Source organism: Cylas formicarius, unplaced genomic scaffold (genome assembly GCF_029955315.1).
Source record: "Cylas formicarius isolate icCylForm1 unplaced genomic scaffold, icCylForm1.1 PGA_scaffold_8__14_contigs__length_24414737, whole genome shotgun sequence".
NCBI classification, from domain to species: Eukaryota; Metazoa; Arthropoda; class Insecta; order Coleoptera; family Brentidae; genus Cylas; species Cylas formicarius.
Genome location: NW_026844361.1, coordinates 22,657,885 through 22,681,198, shown reverse-complemented (window position 1 = coordinate 22,681,198; position 23,314 = coordinate 22,657,885). Strand labels below are relative to the sequence as shown.

The following is a 23,314-nucleotide window of genomic DNA, read 5'->3' as shown; positions in this document are numbered from 1 at the left end:
CAGACAGGGAAAGTCCATTAAAGACTTGGATTATCCCATTAAAAAGCAATTGGTCACTTTCTTATATCTATGAACACACCATACCTGGTGTGAACTCTTACATCTACAACTAAACTGAAACTTTCTCGGACTCTACTTTGTACCTACTCACTAAAGGTCAGCATGGACATTGTCTCGAATGACAGATTAGAAAGCGGTCCAGTTTCCGTTTACCTCTAAAGAAGGACCAATCCAGAATATTTGTAAATAGTTAGATCGTCCTTATGTGAATTTGGCTACATTAATATAAATAATTCTTGGAAAGAATTTGACTAAAAGAAGTATCCTGATAATGTTTTTCTTGAAATAAATTTCTTGTATAATTAAACAAGTTATTGACGGAACATTAAGGACCGCCTTATATCATGGTTTTTTAAAGGTGCCATGCAGTCTCAATAATCAAAAATCGAGCCCATGACGTATAAGTCTATTTGGCTTTATCAAATTTGAAAATAAAGGTTTTTGTGTTTGTTAAAACACTCCATGCACATGCTTGCTGGCCAGTTTTTGTTAACATCATATTTAATTAAGTAAGTATTAATATAGGTTTTATCGTCACTTACCAACTCGTCGGCCGGAGGATCGGTCCAGAATTGTTCGACGCTCTTGGTGCGTGAATAATCCAACGCGCACGGTCCAACTAGCAAAGAGCTTAAAATGGTGCCGTAATCCGGATCGGCAACTAGGGCGTCTTTATCGTAATACTTCGGGGCGTTTGACACTAAGAAATCTATGATTTTGGACAACTGCTTGTCGAAGAGCGCGACCCTGATCCAGAGATATTTCGGTAAAGGATTGGCCGAAAACGAAAGGTTTTTCTTCAGCGTGGGTTTGGTTAAGCTGTCGCTACTGCTGCTGGATCGTCTGTTGGGGTCAGAGTTCTCGATCTCTTGGACTTTTTTGCTGATGCGGTTGGCTTCGGGACAATGCTTGGCAATTTTATGCAGGAGTGCGGTAGTAGAGGAGGTTTTGAATAGGCCCAAAGCTCTCCTTCGAAGACCTGGCGCAAAACCTTTCATTGACTGATTTGGTTTATCGTCGTAGTGGTTAGTTTGTCAAAGGGCATAAGGAAAATAATGATGTATTTCAGATAATGTTGGAATTTCTTTAGATTATTTTTGAATGTAAAAAATGAGTCAGGTAAATCAATTAAGTGCGAAAGCTTATACATTTTTAATTATTATATATTAATATATAAGAACGATTTAAAAAAAATATTATCTTTTAGTCTTAATGCGCTTTCCTGCGGATTTGGATGATGAACATCCGTAGGAAAAGTTGATTATTAAACATTTTCTGCCACATATTCTTGAAATTTGACAATCAGATTAAGACTAGAATGTCTTTTGAATAAAATTAACAAATCATGAAATTTAACAAAGCATACTTTTATGAACATATATTTTGCGAACCTTTGTTGCAGGTATGTAGCCTATTACGTAAGGATTTTAACACAAGGTAATATTGAACATCTTGGAAGCTAATCATTTCTGGGCTAACTTTCTCATGAAGACTGACGACCGTTGGCTCCTGTTTTTCAAATACTCTGTATAAATAAAGAATAGCACGAGTGTCTAATCATCTTTTTAAAATAAAATAATATACAATAAATAACATAAAAAATAAATAAGCCAGTTAATATTCTTGAGATAATTGCTATCTCTGTAGTTATTTAGGTCGCTAGGCCACCAAAATTTGCATATCACATCAAATGCAGCACTGTTTCAAGACTACAAAGGCTCGCAAAAATGGCAAGCAGTATTTATTATCGGTCCCTCACTTTGTCCCTTTTCAAGTCAGTTTCATTTTTTACAAAAATGTGTCTTGATTTTTGTTCTTGGATGTCATAAAAAACAGTTTTCAATGAACATGAACATAAACATCGGTTAATTTTCAAAATAACGATTTAAATTTTACGGGTTTCAACACAGATAAGAGACTCTTTATAAGAAAATCTAAGTGAAGCATGAATATTTTGTAGTTGGTTTAATTATTTATTAACAAGCGAGAAAGCTAGCACCAAAAATGATGGAGAAACAGTGTAAATATAAAAGTTTGTAGAGTGTCAAACAATTTTGGTAAATAACAGTTTAAACAGTTTCATTTTATTAGCAACATACAACACAACAATACAACGAATATGAATATCATCTCTTTTTCCTTTTAATGTCGATTTTTTTTTTGTTTTGAAATCCCTTGCAAACATATTTCGTGAACAAATATTGTCTTTTAGAAGATTAGTTAGAGTTACTAGACATATATAAAGAGTTAGTAAAAAGTGGTGCGGATTAGATCCAATGATGACATAGTCAACGTTGCCACATTTAGATTTTTTCCCATAGCTACCAAACTTTCTTATGTTAAATAGAAAGGGCACGTTTCTGTGCCATTTTTGGATTGTACGTAAACTTCTAAGTAGGATTCTCGTGCAACAGACCCTATACCTCTACTTTTGCAGAAACGACACAATACGAAAATCATTATTAAGTTAGTAAATTTAAATAACAATAAAAATTATTTAAAAACAAAGAAAAAAAGTAATTATTTTGATATATACTCAAAATGACTGCGGATAAGAATTTTCCAAGTCACCTGGTATATATATTTTTTAAGAAATAATGTTTGAAGATGATTCAGATGCGCAAATGGAATTTTGTGGTCGTATTATGGATGCATCGATTTTAAATCCAAATTTCCCAAGTTATTTCCTTTTTTCAAAAGCTAAATATTGGCAGAATTAATCTAGGTGCTTCTTTTCTTTCTTTTAAGGACGCAAGTAGCTTTACTATATCCGAACATCAGAAATGGTGTCACGCACAGCATGCAAGAAAGTACCTGAATCAAATGTTTCCAAATCGTTGGATAGCACGAAAAGGGACTATAGAGTGACCGCCTCGTTGGCCAAATTTAAATGTCCTAGATTTTATCTATGAGTTCGCCTCAAAACTAAAGTGTACAAAACCCAACCCAACATCTTGGTTGACTTAGAAGCGCAGATAATTGTAATTCGAGCTATAACAACTAATGTTCTCCAAAACACCGTAGTTTTTATAGTTATTTTGTTAATTTTACCAATTCGCCAAGGTCATTAATTACGTCGTTCATAAATTAAATTCAATTTATTGATTAAATCATTAATTATTTTCGTTTGCTGTCATTCCTGCAAAAACTCTTGAATATAGGTATGTTATACAAAAACTAGTTACAATTTTAGGAGCAATCCGAAATGAAATAAAATCCAACACTTTTTATTTAAAATGAGAAAGCTTAGGGAAAAACCCATAAATGTGGCATCGTCGCCTATGTCACCATTGGAACCAGCCTAATTGGAAACCCCCGTACATTAAATTTAACAAACTTAAGTACCTCTATGTATAGAGGTCATCCAATATGAGCCAATTTCTGATTTAAAATCTTGATAGCTGATAGCTCGTCAATTCGACAATTGTCAGTGTGCATGTGGAATTTCTTCGACAGTATATTGTCAAAATATAGCGAAATTTTAATAGAAAATAGTGGAAAAACGTAAGTTATAGTTTCATAGCCGCCTGAGCTGCAACAATTTCATAGTATTTACGGCCTTTGTATTGTCTAATAGCCCTTTGTATGAAAACAATAAATTACTCAGCTCATAATAGTTATCGTTATCGTTATATATAGAACTTAATAACATTTTTAGATATTATGCTCTGCCGAAATTTTTTATACTTTTTAATACGGAATGGCAACTTTTTTATACGATAATTCTTTTTTTTGCCATTTAAGCCCTTCATACTATTTATTATGATAATGGATAAAATTGACTACATAACGAACCATTATCAACAATCATTCAACAGAATGTATCTGTAAAATATACAAAAATTTATTTCAATTCTCAAAAAAACTCATACAAATTTGACATAATATAAAGGATGTTCAATTAAAACAACGACAGCATGTCAATATTTGACTTCACCACTGAACGGTGCTCTTATATACAGTGTCTGAATCTTTGGGATGCCGCAATACTTGGCCTGTTACGTTACTTTTTGAGAATGCTATTACCTTGCGACAGACAATTTTCAACCGCCCCACACAAAGCCGTCACTGAGCCACTGTCCTCGTGTACAAATTTCCTGGTGACAGATTCCTCCATAACCTGCTTAACCTCTTTTTTGACGCCAGCAATCAGCTTCTCCTTGTAATCCTTTTCTGCAACGAAAATACAGTTACCGGTGTAACCAAAAATTTCAAAATTACCGCCGAAAACGACGTTGCCATATCTACGGCACCACGATATTTCGGTAAAGCAATGTTTTTCTGCTGACCCTACGGGGAATGTTAAAAATTTGCTTACCGTCCGACGTCATGCTGATACCGAATCCACCGAACGAAAACACCGTTATCATCAAAAACTAACCAAAACGGACGTCGCTCTACTGATTACCGCGCGACGAGCGACGCCCAACCGACAGACGCGGCGTTACCGGCGTAGTCGACGTCTCGACGCTCGAAGCGTCCATTTTATTCTACGGACAACCGAGGGTTGAGTACGCTCAGCGTCGTGGCGCCTCCGAAAACCCACCTTAAAACAAATGACGATCGATAACACACGCTACAGAGTTGCCGCTTTTTGCGCAATGCTAAAGCTGCTCACGATTGCAAACTTGCTTTATAATAATAACAACCTGATGGCAGATCTTATTTCTTGGAGAATTGTAAAGCAACCAATAAGAACGGTTGGACTAAGTTTGTATACATTTTTGGCAGCTTTAATGTTTGAATAGAAAAAAATGAAAAGCTACTTTTTACACTTACCTTCACGCTAGCTTTGTATTATGGTTTTATGACTAAGGAATACGAAGAGAAAATTTAATCTCAATTTTCTATTTGTTGATTTTTAATTATTTTATGAAACTATTTAAATAAGTCAATTGGTCTTGACAAATTTGACAGGGCCGTGAACATGTCGTTTAAACGAACTGGCAGCAGTTATCATCGATGATGGAACTGTTGGAATTGCTGAAGAGATGAATGAGAGTTTTGTCGAGGAGGAGGCACAATGTATCTACCGAAGCTTCAAGTGATGATTTAATTTTTGTTTCTGAGATCTCTACAATTTTTAGAGCCCTTTGCACTAAAGAAATAAACTTTTTAGATTAAAAAGTATCCCAAAATTATAGAAACAGAATAAAACGTCTTATCATTAGTGACACTAATAAAATATAGCCAATGGCCGTTTATTAAGAAGAGGCTATTTAGGGACGTCTCAGAAAGAAAATAAAGATATTTGCTTGAATATGTAAATACTGAATCTGAATCTGAAAACTCTGTATTTATACTTACATGTTATAAGAGGGAACTAGTTTGAAGTACGCTGTTTTTGTTGGATTTAGTTTCTTTATATTTTATGCATAGAAACTATAAATATATATACTATAAATAAATGACTTTTTAAATGAACCACCATAGACTACATTCAATGTGATAGAGAAGTTAAACATGATAAAACCACCGAAATACACTGAATTTATTAGAGACAATACGTAAAATGAGATTTTCGACTAGCTATATGAAAATATTCTGCTCAAATCGAACCATTATATATGGCGGAGACTATTTTGGGCTGCAGGTGCATTATTTTAAAGGAAAGGCGGCATAAAAAGAAACCTAATACTTGGAAATTTTAAGTTTTTGTTTATGACATTTTACATGTTTTGTTGCAAAATTTAATTTTAAAACCGGTGAAGGTGGTAAGATTATTAACAATAAAAAAATATATAATGACTATCGATATTGACGATATTGATTTTACTCAGAAAAAATACTCTTCCGGGTATGAAACTAAGAAAGGTTCAGCGTTACAGGGTAAAAAAGTGCTGTCTGGAAATTAGGTTCAAACTAACACACTAATATTGAATTTGGTATCTTTCCCCTAAAATAATAGTAATTTTTCGTAATTTTTAACCAAGGTCATGTTCGAGTCGTCTAACATTAGACACCACATTTATTGAACATATCTTTTCCTTTCATATTGTGTCATATGTTACTCTATGGCGGATGAATTATCAGGCACCATGTATAGAAAGAACGGAGGTGGCAGACATCTGAGGAAGGAAAACTTGCAAGACCAAACATGACTACGTCTTTTATTCACGGTAATCAATAAATATCTAGTAACAATTATTATAGCAGGGGTTTACAGAATTTCAGCAACTACTGAAAAAGTCCGCTTACTACAACGCCACTTTTTAAAAAATTGGTCTATAGTTCACGATTATTTAAAAATTAAAATGTCATTTTAATCAACAATTAATATTTCAATTATAAAAAAACTTAACAAATTAGTAAAGAAATGTAATAGCGGCAACGTTCAAAATTATAGTCCCGCGACTGAATGGTGGGACCCCACCTCTTCCTAGGGGTGAAGCGCGGAGAGGGGACCTTTGGTGTTTTGATAGCTACTCAACGGGAAGTGGGAATAGTCCAGTTAGTTTAGAAAATTCATAGCAATTTCGGCTAAACCCATAAAATTGCTATAAAACAAAACGTTAAATATCTGGATAAGAAATCACCCAAACATACAAAAATTCCAGTTTGTTTTTTTTTTTTTTTTAAAGAGATGAAACCTTTGTCGATACGGAAAAGTTGTAGAAAACTGCTGCTTCTCTTAGGTTGACCGTTTGCTTATCGTTATCAGTAGCTCTTCCGCAGCCGGCCAATTATATTGACTCGCTGGCTGTTGTTTTACGTGAATTCAACGCGAGTATACATTTGATATTAGAAACCTTTATCGATGTTGCCATTTCCTCAGCGTGCCTTATACATTTTACCTTTCTTTAACATTCTGAGACCGATAAAATAATTAGTTTTCAAATGGTGTCAAGTCAAAAAAATCTAAACTTCTGGCAACCATTTTCCACACTTTTTTTAAGATATACGCAGATCCCATTAAATTTCAGGCGAAAGTCAAAACAATAAAAACAGCAAAACTGTTAAACAATTTTATTTACAGTAAAATAACAAACTTTTAGGCCTTACGTGTTGTTTTTTAAATGCGAATAAATGGACGGTAGTTATAGTAACTAACAGACTCAACCTTTACATGATTAAGTTGGTCAAAGTTACTTAAATTGTTCAACAAAACAATTTCTCACCTGAATATACAATTGATTTTATGGTAGATTTGAACAAAAATTATTCTTTAAGGCCATGGAATGCTTGAAAAAAAAGTTAAATATTAAACAATAATTAAACATAAAACAATCTGACCCTAGAGGTACATATTAGTAAATCTTCATCAAAAAACTTAGTTTCTACGACTACATTGCCGTTCAGCACAGAGGCAGGCATCATTTGCGATTCGGGAGCGGCCTCCATGATAGACTGCCATGTGTTTGTCGATTCCGGCATAACAAAACCAAATTCGAAGTCCCACTCCTCGAGACACCGTCCCTTAAATAATACCTTTTGTTCCAGGCGAAAGTTTTCAATTTGCTTCTTGGAACTACAAAAAAATATAATTCAACAACCTAACAAGTTTGAACCAAAAACCCTCGTTTTTACCTAAAACTAAACTCTCGAGATACTGCACGACATTTGAGGATGTTTTTAGGTACTCTAGCTTCATGCTCGACGCCTGGAAGGCTGATGTCCTCTTTGCCTTGCCAGAAAACTTTGCCGCCGTCGGCGTCGCGTAAGCAGATCCAGTTGATTTGAAACGACTTCAAGATTTCTTCAGCCTTTTTAGTTTTTTCGTCTTCTGTCATTCTCCACTTCCAACCACAATAATTTTTCGTTACAACGCAACAAATATTTAATATTACGATACCTCAAAACATGATTCTAAAACATTGACATAATTATCCACAAAAGAAAAACATTACCATAGATAAATAAGTAACGGAAACGTAGTTTTTATAGTTTTGACGCGTGGTACTTGAACTGACATTGTCCAAGGAAAGCATGCATAAATCTATAATTGCCCTTTAAAAGTAATGATATGTACTTTGCTCTAGATTCATTGGGAAGCTTTGCCTAATATCTGTTATATGCTAAAGGACATAAATTTAATTATCTACCCATGCCGGAAATGGTAAATAGTCTGGTAAGGGCGCCCATTTGACATTGGTGTCACTGAATAAGAAGAAGTATTTTGCTGTTCTGTGCGATTTTTTCAAAATAATGTCTCTCTCGCAAAAGCATTCGAATTTGACTTTAGTGCCATGGTTTAATAGGTAAGAATATTTGGCAAGAAATAATTAAAGCGTACAAATATTTCCATTAGGAACGAGTGGGATTATGTTTATGAAAACGCGTATTCTGATCATAAGGAGCAGCAGGTTAAGGCACTGGATTTGCTGAAAGTGTGGAAATTGCGTACTCCTGTTCTACCAGCTGGGGTTGAAGGGACCCTTGTAATTTTAGAAGCCATTTTGACGAATGATTCTCTGTTAACAGTAGAGCAGCTTTGTCATCTTTATGCTATAGGCATCATGAGGTAAATCAATCATTCTTCACAGGGTCGGGAGTCGGAAGATCTGCTTTTCTAGATTTTTGAATTTGTCTGCGGCCAACAGCGAAAAACAAGGCGATTTTGCCAGGACTTCAATGAAAAACGAATTGCCTAAGTGGTTAATAATTCTGAGACATGATATTGCTCATGGACACCAAATTCCTTCATTGTCTAGCTTGAGAATGGGACTTGAATATGGTTTGCAGTGGTTAAAGGAGAAATATTGGGAACCACAATGCAATATTCTTAGGGGTATAGCAGCTGTAATAATAATAAATTCACTTATATGTGGAATATATATTTTTTTAGATTATGTTGCCATTGAAGAATGTGCCACAGAAGACTTAGCTGTATTTTTATCAGTATATGTTCAAGTTAAGATGGAGTCATTTAAGAATAAGGGCATTAGTGAGAAAGCAGTTCAAAACATAATATTACGCAGTATAATCCAAATGTCAGATTACGGACCAGTAGGTGTAGAAATTTTGGAAGAAATGATAAAACAAAGTTTACCATTGGGCCAGAATAAGAGTGGTATCGGTGATTGCCTTAAAAATGTGCTGGTTACAGATAATGCCTTGCTTTTTGGAAAACCTGAAAGCGCCAAAATTGACGTTGAATTTAAAAAACTTTGGAGTGAATTGTTGAATATTTTGCAAGAAAAGAAACTACTGTTTGTGCTTATCGGCAAGTTATACGATATCACTATAGATATAGAGGTTTCACATACGTTAAAAAGTGTTGCCGCACTGTGGATATATGAAATTCTTCTATCACTGTTTGCTTTAAAATACTCCAAAGATAATGAAAATGTAAGCATTTCTAATTACATTGAACTGTACTCATATGACACATATGTTCAGGAGGCTCTCAGATTTCAAGAACAAGTTTTAAAGTCTTTCAACTCGTACAGTTTATATTTCATTGAAATGTAAGTAACTTTCCATCATCTTTAGTTGTGTTTGTATTAACATTATATCCAAAGCAAAGTTGGAAAATAAACCTTTACATATAAGGGTATAAAGCTATTATAACAGCGAATTTATGTGCTGGTTTTTTAAATCTTTCTTTTATATAATCCACATTTTACTAAAGCTTTTACATACTTTCAGGTTGTTAAAATATAATGAGAATTCTGATTCTTTCATTGTTGACACCCTATCGCTTATTAAACATGATAATAGTGATATTAAGAACGTTACTGATAAAATATTCACATTGGATGATTTGAACCTTGAAGAAACCTTTGAAGATACATTAGGAAGTATTGGCAACAGTCCGAATATTAATGTATCAAGATGTGTAAGAAAAATTGTTGGTCAACAAAAATGGACCAAAATTGAAGGTATGTTAAAATAGTTTTGCAAATATTTTACATTTAATGAATAAATTATTGTCAAAATTATTTAAAATATTTAGAATAATCAGTTTATTATAATAATTTTTTTTTCAGATACTTCCATTTTCGCAAACTGCCCGTTCGGCGTGCTGCCTCATCAGATTGATTTAAAACATCCCTTTATTTTAATGTAAATTTAGCAATTCTTTCAGTACATAATGTCTTTGCAAAAAATTGTGTTTATCGAAAAGAAACCCATCCCCAATAATATTGATTTATTTTGATGTGTAGGCTACCAAAAATACGTAGTACGCCTATGGCTAAGTAGGTTGAATGCACTCGAAAACCAAGTAGGTCAAACGGAACGCATGCGTAATGGCCATTTTGTCCCTTTAACTTGCGGGTTAAATAAAGAACGCTTGAGTTTCGGTGGCCTAACACGGCTCTCAATTTCTTTGCAAATATGAATCTTGCAAATTTGTTGTGGATTTTTTAAAATTTCTATCTTTTTCGGGATTATCTACTTTGCCAGGTGAGCGTGAGGGAGGGAGTAAGTGGCATTTATTCAAAGGGCCCCGTCTCGGTCAATATTTTAGAAAGTGCAACTTCGAAATGGAGCCCCCCAACTTGGAAACCGGTTTAGAATTTCCCAAAAATCCTTTGCTCTGCCCCATTTGTCACGACTACTTCACCGAGCCGTGCATTTTGAGCTGTTACCACACGTTCTGCGCGAGGTGCTTGAGGGGCCGCGAGCAAGACAGAAAACTTGTGTGCCCTTTCTGCAGGTGCATACTCAGACTTTTGCACTTTGCACGCTTTACATTTGAACTTCCTTGCAGGCAACCTACCCTCTTAAAGGATGGCATTTCTCTTCCCCCACCAGATACTCTTATGAGACAGCTCATCGATATTGCGAATAGCGAAAATCCGCCGTGTTGTAACTGCGATAAACGCGACCGAGCCAACATGTACTACTGCAACACATGCGGTATTAAGAAAACTTAACTTTCGTTTTGGTTAATTTTTCTTTCAGTTAGGTTGGTGTCTTTTATTGTTTTCTGGTTTGTTGTTTACTTATCGCTTTTCATGAACTTTTAACGCAAACTTACAGGGTGTTTCAAAATTAAATAGACTTATAGAGAGACCAGTATCAGTCATTCATGAAATGTGTGGTGACTGCCAGAAGTAACACAATGTTTCCGATTCCAATTACTACATTAGGATAAGGGATTCCAAAGGAGAACTGACTTACACAACATGCAAATTAAATTTGAAATCTGATAGGTCAAAACGTTTATAAGAAAGTAACATTAGTATTCAAAAAATTTAGAGTAAAAAAAAGTAATTAATTCTTTAGTGAATCCCTGTGGACAGTAACTGCACCAAACCATTAACATTAAAAAGTTAGCTAACTTTTAACTATTTAATAATTCTTCTGTAAAATCGAATATGCACAATTTTTTAATTCCAAAATCGATTTCATGCAACTGAAAATAAATTTTCGAATTATTTGCTATGTGATGTGAAAGAGGTCGAAAATGAAATTAGTCACTATAAAGAACTCACTTGCGTGCATGCTCACTTGGCCAGTGAGCATGCACCATTAATTTTTAGTTAATATTAGTGTTAAATTAATGTTACTGGATGCTGGTGTGAATCCACCTTTAGGTCTCCTAATAAAATGAACCAATAGTAAATGTGGTTTTAGAATTGGTCTTTATGTCGGCCATAAATATGAAGTCACTTCAGTCTTCTTATAATAGTGGTTAATGTTATAGACAAATTCAGCTTTAGCGAAACACATCAAATTTTTCATGTAAACAGTTAAGAATTAACAACAAATTTTGTGGTGTTACATGTAATCGCGAAAAAAGGGCCAAAATTGCAATTAGTAAAAAAACATAGGTTATGTTTGACGATGTTCAATATTCACTCAAATAATTTTTAAAACATTTACAACTGGCACAGTGAAAGGACAAAGTTAATGGCGTTGTTTTTCTGTTGCCGACCTCTTCTGTACCCTTCTGCAATTTGACTTATGATTTTTGGGACGCTCTATATATTGTAGCTTGCGACGTATGTTTCTGGCGTACTTAAAAACGTATAGTTAATATTTTTCTTTATATTTCCCTTAAATTATCTGAGTGAAATATTAGTCATATTTATTTTCTATAGGACAAGCACTGTGTGCCCATTGTCGAGACACCACTCACAGAGCCAAGATGTTCGCTTCACATGAAGTAGTTCATATGTCGAAATGCCAGAAAGAACCCAAAAAGGTACTTTCAAATAATATTTTGGTACGGTTTTGTAAGGACGGTTTTTAGTGCCCTCAACATGGAGAACATTACATAATGTTCTCCCCCATACAAAACGCCATGCTTTGCGTGAACTGCTTCCGAGATTTACCCAACGAAATGCGTACTCAGTGTATAGATATAGATACGGCTCATACGCAAGCTGCGAAACGGTTAGAACGTGGGCAGAATGCCATTATGGACCTGCAAACGTCCGTAAGAGATGGCATAATAGCCCTGAAAGGCTTAATGGAAGAGCTTAGGCGAAATATGGATGCCGAAAAGCACACTATTAACACATTCTGTCAGGGAATGCAGGAAGCAATTTCAAAAACTCACGCAGCTATGATTATGGAAGTTCAGAGACAGTATGACAGCAAGGAACGGGTTTATAGAAGTCAACTACTGCTGCTGGGTTCCGTAATGCCTGTTTTGCAGCTTCATTTGGTACTTTGCACTACATTTACGGCCGCTGCCAATAAGTATCAGTTTTTGGAACTTTGTCCATCGTTGATTGATAGACTGGCGGCAGTGGGGCAACTTAGTCAACCCGTGAGGTTAGAAATAGAAGAAGTATTTGATAATTGTGCAAAACTCTAGGCATATTTACAGGTCGCTGCAATCATCCCAGATTAAAACTAACTACCGATGCGAGTTCGCTCAGTCTTTGGAAGCTTGGATTGGCCCTGCCGCCGTCTCTCAACATCAATCAGAACTGGCTGCAAGTAAGTGATTTTTGTTGAGTTTGTTTTGATAATGTTTCATTGGTAGTTCAAATGTACCGTGTTAACACTGACTTTTTGATGATTTAAGCTATAGAATTTTCCATTTTCGCATTGAATGTGGTTTGTATTAATTCTTGTCTTTCCTGTAGCCCGATATGTGTCTCGACACCTTTCCACATTTTTTTTTTTTTTGTAAATTATTAGACTGTCCGAGAAATACAAATTCTAAGTTAGGGCAAACCTGGAAGTCAGTGAATTCGAATTTTTAAAACTACTGGATTGTTCAGGCCAATGCCTTTTTAAGATTTGGCAAGCTTTGAATCATTGGTATCTGTTTAAAGCTTCAAGATTGTATGATACAGCACCTCCAGCAACAAAGAAGCAGCAGACCTCGCTGAAAGGTAAGATTCTGGAAGGGGATTCATCATTTTCGGCCCATTGTCGTTCGTTTGAGTCCCAAATTAGAGAGCTCAATCACAAATTCAATGTGGTGAAGGAGAAGGTCGGCGATTTGCATAAGTGAGTAGTATGCTTTTTTTTTTTTTCGGTAGACCTTAGTAGTTCAATGATAATTGAATAGGGACCATTACACCTTGTTTTCGTCTAATCGATATTAAAAGTAGCTAAAAATAAACGTTTGTTTAGAGACTTAACTGCTCTTAGAAAAGCTCAGTCTCCCCCTCTAGTGGCCCGTTATGACCTTCTAGTCAGAGAATGCATACATTTGGATCAGACCTTAGAACGGTAGGTTTCAGATTTATATCTTTTTTCTGTTCGCAATTTTAATGCAGTTGTTAATCCAGGCAACAACAAGAATTGGAGAGAATGGCATCCAGTTTCGACGCATCCTGGGAGGAACAACTGTGGCGGCTCCGTATCGAGCAAGAAGTGTTCAGCTGCCAGCGGGCTGACGTCAACACTCTAAGGAATGAACTCAAACACTTGAGTCAGGTAAGTTCCTTTCTTTAATAGAAAGTTTTCAGTGTTTGGAAGATTGATTGAGTTAATTTTAGGTGGCCGCCCAATTGGAGCCGTACATAAGAAGCCTGACTCCTGCGCAGCAAAACCAGCAGCCCACCCAGTTGCAATCATCTTCGCACGGCGAGCCGAGCCAAAGTGATCAGGCACAGCAGTTGGCGTCGCTGCTCGAGCACATAGGTAAGTGAGGTTAGTTGTTTTTGTCAGTGTATTTATTTACAAAAATATTAAGCGTACTCAAGCATCGGTACTTCGGGGTTGTCTTCAAAGGATTGCCTGCCTTTTCCATAGTTTTCTACTATCTTGCTAAAATCCATGTCCTCTTTTGGTTTCCTTACTTCTAAAAATTCCCTGTTCGGCTTATTTCCTTTAGGTTTTATCGTTCTACTGTTGTTTTCCGATTTGATTGGCGCTTTGTAATTAATTTTTGGTAGAGTCAGTAGTAAGTGGCCTGCAAAGACGATCGCCATATATAAAAATTTCGGGGTTCATTTATATACTTTGAAACCTGTAGTTTGTGACCGTAGCGCGGCGCTCTTCTCCACGTGGATCTCCTCAGGAAAAACGATTTGAAATACTTTTCCTTTTATAGTCAGCTTCACGTAAATCGGCTGTAGATCAACGTCGATCAGGTTAGTATCCAGATATTTGTAGACCGCAACGTCCAGGACGAACTTCTCAGGATCTTCATCGGAGAATTTGAATTCTAGCCTTGCTTGGTTAACGTTCAATGGTCGCCCGTCCTTATTGAACAGTCTAACTTTATTGGTAGGCGCTTTCGCGGTATTCAAAGCCGATTTGCCTTTCCTTTGCCTGGCACATATTTCTCTACGTGTTTCCGGACTGTTTTCGCTCACCGTCTTCCAGAATTCATCATCGGTAAGGTGGGAGTTATTTTGCGACGTTAACCTCAGCTTCTGCTCTGATCGAGATGCCCTTAAATTGCAAAAAGGTTTAACGACAAAAATCGAGTTGGGTTCTTAACATACATATATTTTGCTTGGCATTTCCATATAGTTTCTTCGACTTGTTTTAGGTTTTGTTGGGCTTTAATCCGTTCGCCTCTCGTTATCTCCTTAATGTCGAGTGCTTTTAATTGTGGCAGGTGTGCCACCACATACTCTCTGTAACCTTGAAAGTCACAACAAGGATTTCCTTAAACGAAACGATGGTTGATATTTCGTAGGGCCGCTACGAACACATTTTACCCGTCAAATATAACTCCCTTAGTTGTGTGTTGGCCTGCAAAGTTTTCACGCTCTCCAACTCGCCAATAAAATTCAAAGTCAAGTCCAGCTTTTGCAGCGATTCACACCGTTCCAAGTTTTCTATACGTTCGATGTTGTTAATCGCCAAATTTAAGTACTCCAACTTCTTTAACTTGTTTAAATTTTCGATTTTTGATATTTGGTTCGCCTGCAGATAGAGAATTTGCAAGTCTCTGCACCACTTATCCAGGTGTTCAATTTTCTCCACGTCCTCCTGATGCAGGGAGAGTTCTTCTAACGTGCCGATCAGGCCTTCGTTGTGTTCCGCTTTTTTACGGACCAGTTCTTCAGTAATCAGCACCATTTTGCTTTAACTATTGACATATCTGCTTCGGTCGTCATGGTAACGTACTAGTGGAGGTGATTTTCGCTATAGGAATGCTTCAGCAAACCGACTCCGGTGTCGGTAAAATACCGCGATCTAGGAGCCGGGTCTTGGGTCAGCTGTTGGAAAAAGTCCGGCCCAATATTCAGGAGCGGGAGCGGAGCAAATCGGCCGGCCAGACGGAAAAGCCAAGCGAAGCGCCCCAAAAAGCGATGAAAAAGCCATTTATGTCAAGTAATCAACAAATGAATATTGATAGGTACCATAAAAAATTATTGAGAGACCCGGCAGGCTATAAGGGGATCAATCTATTCTAGGTTGGAGGCACAGATAAAGGAGAAGCTGCACGATATCATGTGCCGCAGACAAAGTCAGCCCTCTTCCAAGTCGGATACGGAAATGGAGAAAAAAATCAAACAGGAAGACAGGAAATTTAGTAAAAGCGAAATAGACAATATTGGTAAGCGAAATTTTGTCAGATAAAATAAACTTTCCGCCAGAGAACAGTGTTGTTAGTCACAGCGACAGTGAATTCCTGACGATTCAATAAGAAGAAAGTTCCTTTATTAAATATTTTTAAAAAATCGTTTTTTTACAATATGTAAAATATAATTTAAAATGATAAATTGTTAGGTCTGGTGCCAGTTAGGGAGTTATCTCAACATCAAACGGATGTGCGCCACTGGCTTTTTTACTTTTTCTTTAACTAAACTAAAAATTTTTTATAAACATTTTTTTTTTTGGATTCTTCCAATATAAATTTAGTTATTAAAACACTTAAGTCAAGGAGGAACACTACCGCCATCAGGTTTTCTAAAATTTTTAAAATCTCGGACGTACATGTATGAACTTTTTCTTAACGAATAAATGCTTTTTGAAACTTACTGTATAATTTATTGCAAAGTAATGTTACGACTAAAATCGTAAAAAAATTTTCAAAAATAAGAAAATTACGCATTGTAGAGCATTACGATGAATTTGTAAATGTTTTTCGGTCCCAGTTTAAGCGGTTTTGGGCCCCTCTGGATTTTTAAATGTGCCTGGACCTTGGTTTTTGAAAAGACCTTTTATGTGAACTTTGCAAACTTGCCCAATTTTAATGCTCATTGCGATCAAACTATATACTTTTTGGGAATTAATTAAAAAAAAAAACAAAAGGTGGTGCTGTTTTCTCGTGGGCATTTAATAGGTTTGTTTTCACATTAGTTTGAAAATTGTTTGGGTGTTTAGAGTATGCGCAATTGGTATTCACTGTTTATAGGAGTTTTAATCTAATTTCAAACCACTGGTTTGCTGCTCCCTCGTCATTTGCTAACAGTTCTGTTTTGATGTTATTGGATGAATCTGAGTATCAAAATTCTAAAAAAATCGTTCTGGGGAAAGAATAACATAAAATACATATTTTTTTAGAAGATATTGATTTATACAAATAAATTTCTGAAAATGATTATTAGTTTGGCGTAACGGGAATGTGTGTAATTCATAACTCTTTGTTGATAAATTGTAATTCCGGAACTTCAAGCAAGAACCTACAAACAAAACCTAACCTCTAATTAGTTTCTGTAGAGTTAACCAAACGATATACCGTTTTTACAACCTTATATGGTTTTGACCTCGGAATAAGTTTAAGACCAACCTCTTGCAAAGCACGGGACATTTGAGAGAAATTCAAGAAATTCGTTCTAAAAACTTCCCCATCATATATTTAGATGAGATACGGACCTTCATAAAAATTTACCAAAGTCAGACGCCCGATTATGTCGTAAAAACGGTATGACGTTGGGTTACGTATAGACCATTATATATGGAGAGTTTACTGTTTTTATATCTGTCAGAACTACCTTTTGAATTTCTCCCAATCTTGACATGGTTGACAAGAATCAGACATCAGCTGATTTTCAGGCAAATTGAGTATGAAACAGAGAATCCTCTACAAGAAAATCGGCAAAAGTTGCGATAAAATTACCGCGACCGCCACCAAAATGACGCCGGAACACGACATGAAGAAAGTTAGGGGCGAGTCAGAGTATCAACGAATATCGGACGCTACGTCGCAGGTTCGCGAGACCCGTTCGAGCCCCGGCAGTCCCAAGTGCAAGAACAAGAGCAAAATGCAGCAAAAAACCAAGAAAAAAGTTTACCCCTACAGCGATGGCGAGGAGAACGTTTTCTACTCCATGAACGACTCCGCCGATTCATTGTCGACATCTTCGCGACGCTCCAGCCTGGACGGCGGCGATGATCAAGACAAGACTTTGGTGGTGGTGATAAACCGTCGTAACAAGGGCGGACCCATGTCTTTGGCGCAGAAGCAGAGAAGTTGGGAGACGTTCCCGCCGAAACACAAAAGGCACCATGTGTGCCAGGCCAAGTTAAGCGCGCCCACTCATCCGGTCGGGCCGCTCAGGAAGACGGATAGTTTCGAGGGACACGAGGAGGCGGTCAAGAGTATCGTGGCCGCGGTGCAAGAGACCCGCAGGAAACCCAAGAGCAGCAATTAACAACGGTCCTCGGCGGAGGATCGCGGTTACGAATATACTGCCGTTTTGTTGTATGCCGCGTTCGAGTGACAAACGAGAGGTAACCGTTTCTAGCGTCTAAGAGTGTTTCCGAATGTATTCTCTATGCCTCGTTTACGTTTAGAAGAGATAAGGAATTATCTATCAACCGGCGGTGTTTTTTGGTTTTCGGGTCATTTGAACTACTTCTCGGGAATTGACTCATTTGAATGATCGCTGGTTTGTTCTCGAGTTAGGTTTTAGGTTACCGTGTGCTGCCCGTTTATCAGCCTTCAACTGTCGTTTAAAGGGGGTTTTGAGTATTTCCCACAGCCGGGCATTGACATAATATGTCAATATATCGGTCACGGTAGTCGTAGCGGGTGCAGGGCGAACTTGCTCTACCCTCAATGTCTTTCGAAAGGAATTTTCATGTACCACTAGCTGTAAATGAAAATTTTACTTATATGGTTAACAAGCATATAGCATTAGATCATAAAGCGGCCCTAGTAGGGGAAACTGGGGACACTTGATCACCATTTTGGTTTCTTGCTTATATTTTTATCAAATTTAGTTCTATGAAAATAATACATACATATATAGGTAATTAATATTGTTTATTATTGTTCCCATTGTTTGATTATCATATTTATGAGTGCTTTATTTATTTTTTGCATTTTCCAAAAACTTTCCAAAAGGAACAAGTGTCCCATAACTATCATTAACTCTCTTTATATTAATCTCAAGGAAATGTAACAAACATAAATAACTTTGACAACTAGAAACTACTAATAACATCAGGTATTCATATCACACATTTGCATTGCAAGGTCTAAAACTTATCTAATCAAAAAGTAACAATCTTGGCGGTACCTCTGATCCACTTCAACAACGTTAACAACTTCTTTAAGAATTTGTGGGTCAACACGTATACGCGGTTTTGCACCCTCTTTTCTTTTATATGTTCTTCCCATTTTATAATTAATCTAAAACAAACGAAAAAAGAAAATTGACAAATTGAATGTATGGGACACTTGATCACTGATCAACTGTACCCGGGAGTGCTCTTTTAAAAAATATTTTTTGTTCATGTCAAGAGAAAACGTTAATTAAATAAAATACATGTTAATGCAAACTTTAATAAACTACTATCAATGATTTTGACACATACTCAGTGAATTATTCATTCAGTTATTAAAAAAAAAGCAAATGAAAAACTTACCGAAACAAATGTTGACACAGAAAAATAAAAAATTTTGGTTCACCATAGGCAACAAAGACCTATGTTGCCAATATAAAAATTAGAAAAAGCGTTTAGTTTTTGATTTGTTACTGGGTGATTAAGTCTCCCCAGTCTCCCCTACTGTAAAAATTAATACGCCGCTGCGGCATTGATATTTTCGTAGAGAAGGTTATGATTTTCTGCACATTTTGCGCCATTTTCTTTCTAACCAGCGATTTCCACACACTTAACTCTTTTTTCGAAAACATTTTAACGAGATCTAGGCATATTTTGAGAAAATACAACAAACTAACCAAAACACTTTCGTAAAAATTCCGCATACAAACTTATTGACAATCTGTCAGCGGCCATGTTGGTTAGTTAGTTAGGTCATTGGTTAATAATAAAATTTTAAATCTCGCGCATGCGCATGTTGGTTGGATAAGTCCCTGTGTTGTGGGCATAGCCAGGTTACACGCACATTTTCAAAGTCTGTCATTTGAAAGCCTCACTATTTTTTGTAAATATTTTTTATATTCACCACTGACGTTTACTCACTAATTAACCCCATTGAAGTCTGATATATATATATACCGGTTTAATAATTTTTGTAGCTTTTGTTTTTCGGGGCTCATCTAGAGTTGTAGTTCAAATGAAAGGGAAACGCGACCTTAACTGAAATAATACAAATTAAATTAGGAATTTAAACGATTTTTAACCGATTGAATGCATTTTTCACGAGCCATTTTTATGAAGTAGCAAATATGTAACTTTAAAATATTAAAAATATTGTGTAACTTGCGCCGTCAAAAAGTTACGTAATCGACCGAGCTTGAGAATTGACAATTAAAGTGTTATAAACATTTAAAAAAGTCGTATATTGCGCCGTTTATATGTTCCACAACGAAATATATAAATAACATTTGTTCAAAAATTTGTTATTTATATATTACCACATACAGTTCGCATCAAAATTAAGGGGGGTACCGAATATTTAAACTTCCGTAATTTAGTTTCTCAAATTGATGGGCGAGGATTTGGAGTCCATGAAACATAAAATTTTGATATAACTTGTGTTGTTTGGTGTTTAGAGAGGAATTTATTTTGTTATTAATTTTTATTGGGGTGGTAATTTTGATGCGTAGTGTATGTCCGATTTTAATGTGAGTTATTGCATATTTTGAAGCTTTAGATAGGAATAATTGTTGCAATTATTGTTAAAGTATCTGATAACCAGGTAGATAGTTAAGAGAATTGAGATTTTTGTCCAGTTTTATGAAAATTGATTCCACTATTTGGGTTGACCATTAAGGACTGTCGATGCAGTGGATGTTGTCCTCCACCTGAACTATTGGATGTTAAAAAGTGAGGGATTAATTTTTTTTTTAAACATTACACGCTTAATACTGTTTATTTTGTTAATTATTGTTAAATGTATAATAAATAAAACAACTTCCGTATTTATACATTTATTCATTACATAATTATTGTGATTTTACACCTAAAAAGACATGGTTATTTGATTCTGATTTCTTACGTTTAAACACACAAAAAAGCTTTTAATTGTTCATTACAACGTTAGTTTAAAAATTAGAAAAAATCCCGATCGGCCGCCGGAGAGTTTCATTGACGTGTCGTCCGCCTGACGACAAACTGTGACCCGGCGTCGAAGCTTACCATTATGGAATGTCATATTAACGTTACGTATTTCGATAAAAAATAGTATGTTCCGTTGTCGTCCCGAAAACCGCACGCCATTGGCCCTCGTTCCCCAAAGTTGTAGGTTTTCAGACACATCAACGTACAATATAATGTAAAATTTCTCAGTTAACAACCAACTACTTTATATACACAAAAAAGGGTCGATACATGTAGGTCATAACCCGGGAAAACCAATGGCGCGACATTTTCCGGTCGAAAATTTACCTTTCTTTTTTGTTAATCACAGTGATCTACTCTAAACATTATCTGTCAAAAATCGAACGCAAGGGATGAAACCATTTAAACAACACTTTTTTTGCTTTAACAATATTGCGTTAAATACGACGTCCTACTACGAATATTGCGTCAAAACGTTTCACTTTCAGCTCTATACTCGAAACGAAAAGAAAAAAAATGAAATTTTGTTCTTAAGCGTACCCGGGGGGCGGACAAATAGCTCCGCCTCCGAGACTGGTAATTTCATATAATTAAGTACCCATTTTTTAAAATTTTAATCCTTTCGACTACGATACAAAAAAATATCCTATAGCTGCTTGAATGTATATACACCATCTTTAATTTCTATCTGCTCGAGAAAAGAAACACGGAGTACAAGTATTGTGCGAGTAAAAAAGATATTTATGAACACCGACACTAGGTGGAGGGAGTGGTGGGGGAGGGGGGAAGAAAACGGTGCGTGGCGTCCTCTAGGAATTAGAATTCGAAGTGCGAACTTTACAAAATCTAATAATAATATTAATTCAAACAAACAGCCGGATGTGATTGCACTCGTGTAAAAAATTGATATGGCGGACATATTAGTGAGATTTGGGCGCGTGGGGATCAAGCTTAGAACTAGTTAAGTACAAACTACTTAATGTAAAGTCATAAAAACAATAAATACTAAACCAGGTTGTATCAAAACTCTATACTAATATGAATGGAAAACGCGAATGCGAAGCAACTAAAAAGGAGACATTGGTTCTAGGGTACGACGCGGCTTGGCAGCCTCGACGTATCCTAAAAGCGAGGTACTAACTAGAGAGGAAAATCATAGAAGTGCGCAAATAGGGAGTACATTGTACAACATACTGTATACTATATTCTCTAACATTAATTTTATGGACGATTATTGTTGATATCAATTTGATTGCGCGCTGTCGCGACGCTGCTCGATAAGTTCTTCGTGAAGTCGCTGACCATACGGACCCTACCCCAACATAAGAGAAGTCTGCAATTTTATTATTTTTAATTATTTAATATTGAGGAATAAAAATATCCGTATATTAACGCAGGTGCGTGGAATATAAATGCCTGTTCATTTGAACTACTCGTCCCATTCCAAAAGATATGGATTCTTGCAACAGTAGAGAAATCTAGGGACTTTTGTGTCGCCGACTCACTAAATTTAACTAGCGCAGTAACCCAACATTTTTGTTTACACGTTAAATTTACTTCAACACACACGAAGGGAATGTGTAAATGAATTCTGTTTATGTTATATATTTAAGGTCTCGGAGTTATTAAAGATAATAGATGCTGGACTAAACAGTTTCTTGTTCCGGATCTTTCTATATTTAATACCGACGATGGAGAAATAAAATATCGCTTTTTCGAACAATTCGTGACTTCACGCGGGGTATGCGAATGAAACGACTTTAAGAAGACCGACGACGGCCGTCCTCCAAGCGCGGTGCCTTCCTACGGCACAAGCAAAAGCTCCCGTCAACACGTCATACAGCGCATAGGGTGTCCGGGTAGGGGTGGTGGGCGGGGTCTGGGACGACTGCTAACGCTATTGCGGCGGTGTGAATCGTACTTGTAGCAGTTATGTACAACTCATTATTAAATTTATGTATGCCGAAATTAGTAGCCAAATGTGGTGAACAACCCTTCCTACAATCCACCCCGACCGACCTACTTTGACTGCCGCCGTTTCCCCGCCCCTTTACATCGTACTGTTGTCCCATTCGAGTTGCGACACGTTCTGGTAGTCGCGCTTGCGCCTCGATGACGGAGGCATGGCCTCCTCGTCCTCGTCCTCATCGGAAGAGTCTGCGCGGATACGGCAACGTCCCTCGACCGGTCCCTCCTCGTCTGAAGATGTTTCGGAATCGGACTGTTCCGATTCGCTGTAGTCGCCTGATCGACAGCCGGCATTACGGGCCAACTTGCCTTCCGCGTTCTGGGAAATGAAGTCCTACGATATTGCAAGTTATAAGGTTTGGGGGTACAGTGCGACCGACGGGACGGCTACGTGCTGCGTGAACCTAGGAGGGCCGACATTCGACGCACCAATTTGGCGGAAAATGCGGCAAAGGAACGCGGGAGGTCATTTGAACTACCTTTCTTTACGGGTGTTGCAGTATTGTATATACGTAACTCGCAAAAGAAAGTTTAGTTTTTTTGGTAAATTAAATATTTA

General features: G+C 36.6%; 6 protein-coding genes across 13 annotated transcripts in view; 2 read left to right on the top strand and 4 right to left on the bottom strand.

Moving 5' to 3' along the window:
• LOC132706258 (small G protein signaling modulator 1-like) overlaps window positions 1-4,591 on the bottom strand; it is a 29,278-nt gene extending 24,687 nt beyond the window's left edge. For 3 of the 4 annotated variants that reach the window (XM_060677481.1, XM_060677484.1, XM_060677483.1), the window contains exons 1-3: window positions 4,379-4,591; window positions 4,087-4,233; window positions 603-1,039 (exon numbers count right to left, since the gene is read on the bottom strand). In XM_060677481.1, coding sequence (XP_060533464.1) covers window positions 603-1,039; window positions 4,087-4,233; window positions 4,379-4,430 — 636 coding nt within the window. In that variant the 5' untranslated portion in view covers window positions 4,431-4,591. Of the gene's footprint in view, window positions 1-602; window positions 1,052-4,086; window positions 4,234-4,378 lie in introns of all 4 variants that reach the window. The other variant, XM_060677482.1, reaches the window with a different exon arrangement.
• Window positions 4,592-7,032: 2,441 nt separating this feature from the next.
• LOC132705979 (retinal rod rhodopsin-sensitive cGMP 3',5'-cyclic phosphodiesterase subunit delta) lies at window positions 7,033-7,929 on the bottom strand. The gene is made up of 2 exons (XM_060676979.1): window positions 7,588-7,929; window positions 7,033-7,528 (listed from the first exon to the last, which is right to left on the bottom strand). The coding sequence occupies exons 1-2, from the start codon at window positions 7,788-7,790 to the stop codon at window positions 7,273-7,275; spliced, it is 459 nt and encodes a 152-aa protein (XP_060532962.1). The 5' UTR covers window positions 7,791-7,929; the 3' UTR covers window positions 7,033-7,272.
• Window positions 7,930-8,034: 105 nt separating this feature from the next.
• On the top strand, window positions 8,035-10,105 carry LOC132705978 (uncharacterized). Its single transcript, XM_060676978.1, has 6 exons — window positions 8,035-8,258; window positions 8,309-8,521; window positions 8,574-8,788; window positions 8,846-9,467; window positions 9,649-9,881; window positions 9,990-10,105. Exons 1-6 carry the CDS (start codon window positions 8,206-8,208, stop codon window positions 10,067-10,069), a joined length of 1,416 nt encoding a protein of 471 aa, XP_060532961.1. The 5' UTR covers window positions 8,035-8,205; the 3' UTR covers window positions 10,070-10,105.
• A 173-nt stretch (window positions 10,106-10,278) lies between these two features.
• On the top strand, window positions 10,279-19,456 carry LOC132706647 (RING finger protein 207-like). 2 transcript variants are annotated; one of them, XM_060678110.1, is made up of 13 exons: window positions 10,279-10,407; window positions 10,472-10,660; window positions 10,715-10,863; window positions 12,051-12,154; window positions 12,203-12,729; window positions 12,785-12,897; window positions 13,239-13,416; window positions 13,543-13,641; window positions 13,701-13,848; window positions 13,911-14,055; window positions 15,520-15,727; window positions 15,786-15,928; window positions 17,371-19,456. In XM_060678110.1, the coding sequence occupies exons 2-13, from the start codon at window positions 10,488-10,490 to the stop codon at window positions 17,967-17,969; spliced, it is 2,586 nt and encodes an 861-aa protein (XP_060534093.1). In that variant the 5' UTR covers window positions 10,279-10,407; window positions 10,472-10,487; the 3' UTR covers window positions 17,970-19,456. The 2 variants fall into 2 exon arrangements, with proteins under 2 accessions (XP_060534093.1, XP_060534094.1); XM_060678111.1 differs by lacking the exons at window positions 10,279-10,407; window positions 10,472-10,660 and having other exon boundaries at window positions 10,735-10,912.
• LOC132706648 (dynein axonemal assembly factor 11) lies at window positions 14,088-15,498 on the bottom strand. The gene is made up of 4 exons (XM_060678112.1): window positions 15,084-15,498; window positions 14,865-15,030; window positions 14,384-14,811; window positions 14,088-14,326 (listed from the first exon to the last, which is right to left on the bottom strand). The coding sequence occupies exons 1-4, from the start codon at window positions 15,445-15,447 to the stop codon at window positions 14,103-14,105; spliced, it is 1,182 nt and encodes a 393-aa protein (XP_060534095.1). The 5' UTR covers window positions 15,448-15,498; the 3' UTR covers window positions 14,088-14,102.
• Window positions 19,457-20,645: 1,189 nt separating the features above from the next.
• Window positions 20,646-23,314, bottom strand: part of LOC132706645 (calsyntenin-1) — a 146,090-nt gene continuing 143,421 nt past the window's right edge. For 3 of the 4 annotated variants that reach the window (XM_060678106.1, XM_060678109.1, XM_060678108.1), the window contains one exon: window positions 20,646-23,089. In XM_060678106.1, the coding sequence (XP_060534089.1) occupies window positions 22,838-23,089 (252 nt within the window). In that variant the 3' untranslated portion in view covers window positions 20,646-22,837. The remainder of the gene's footprint in view (window positions 23,090-23,314) is intronic. The other variant, XM_060678107.1, reaches the window with a different exon arrangement.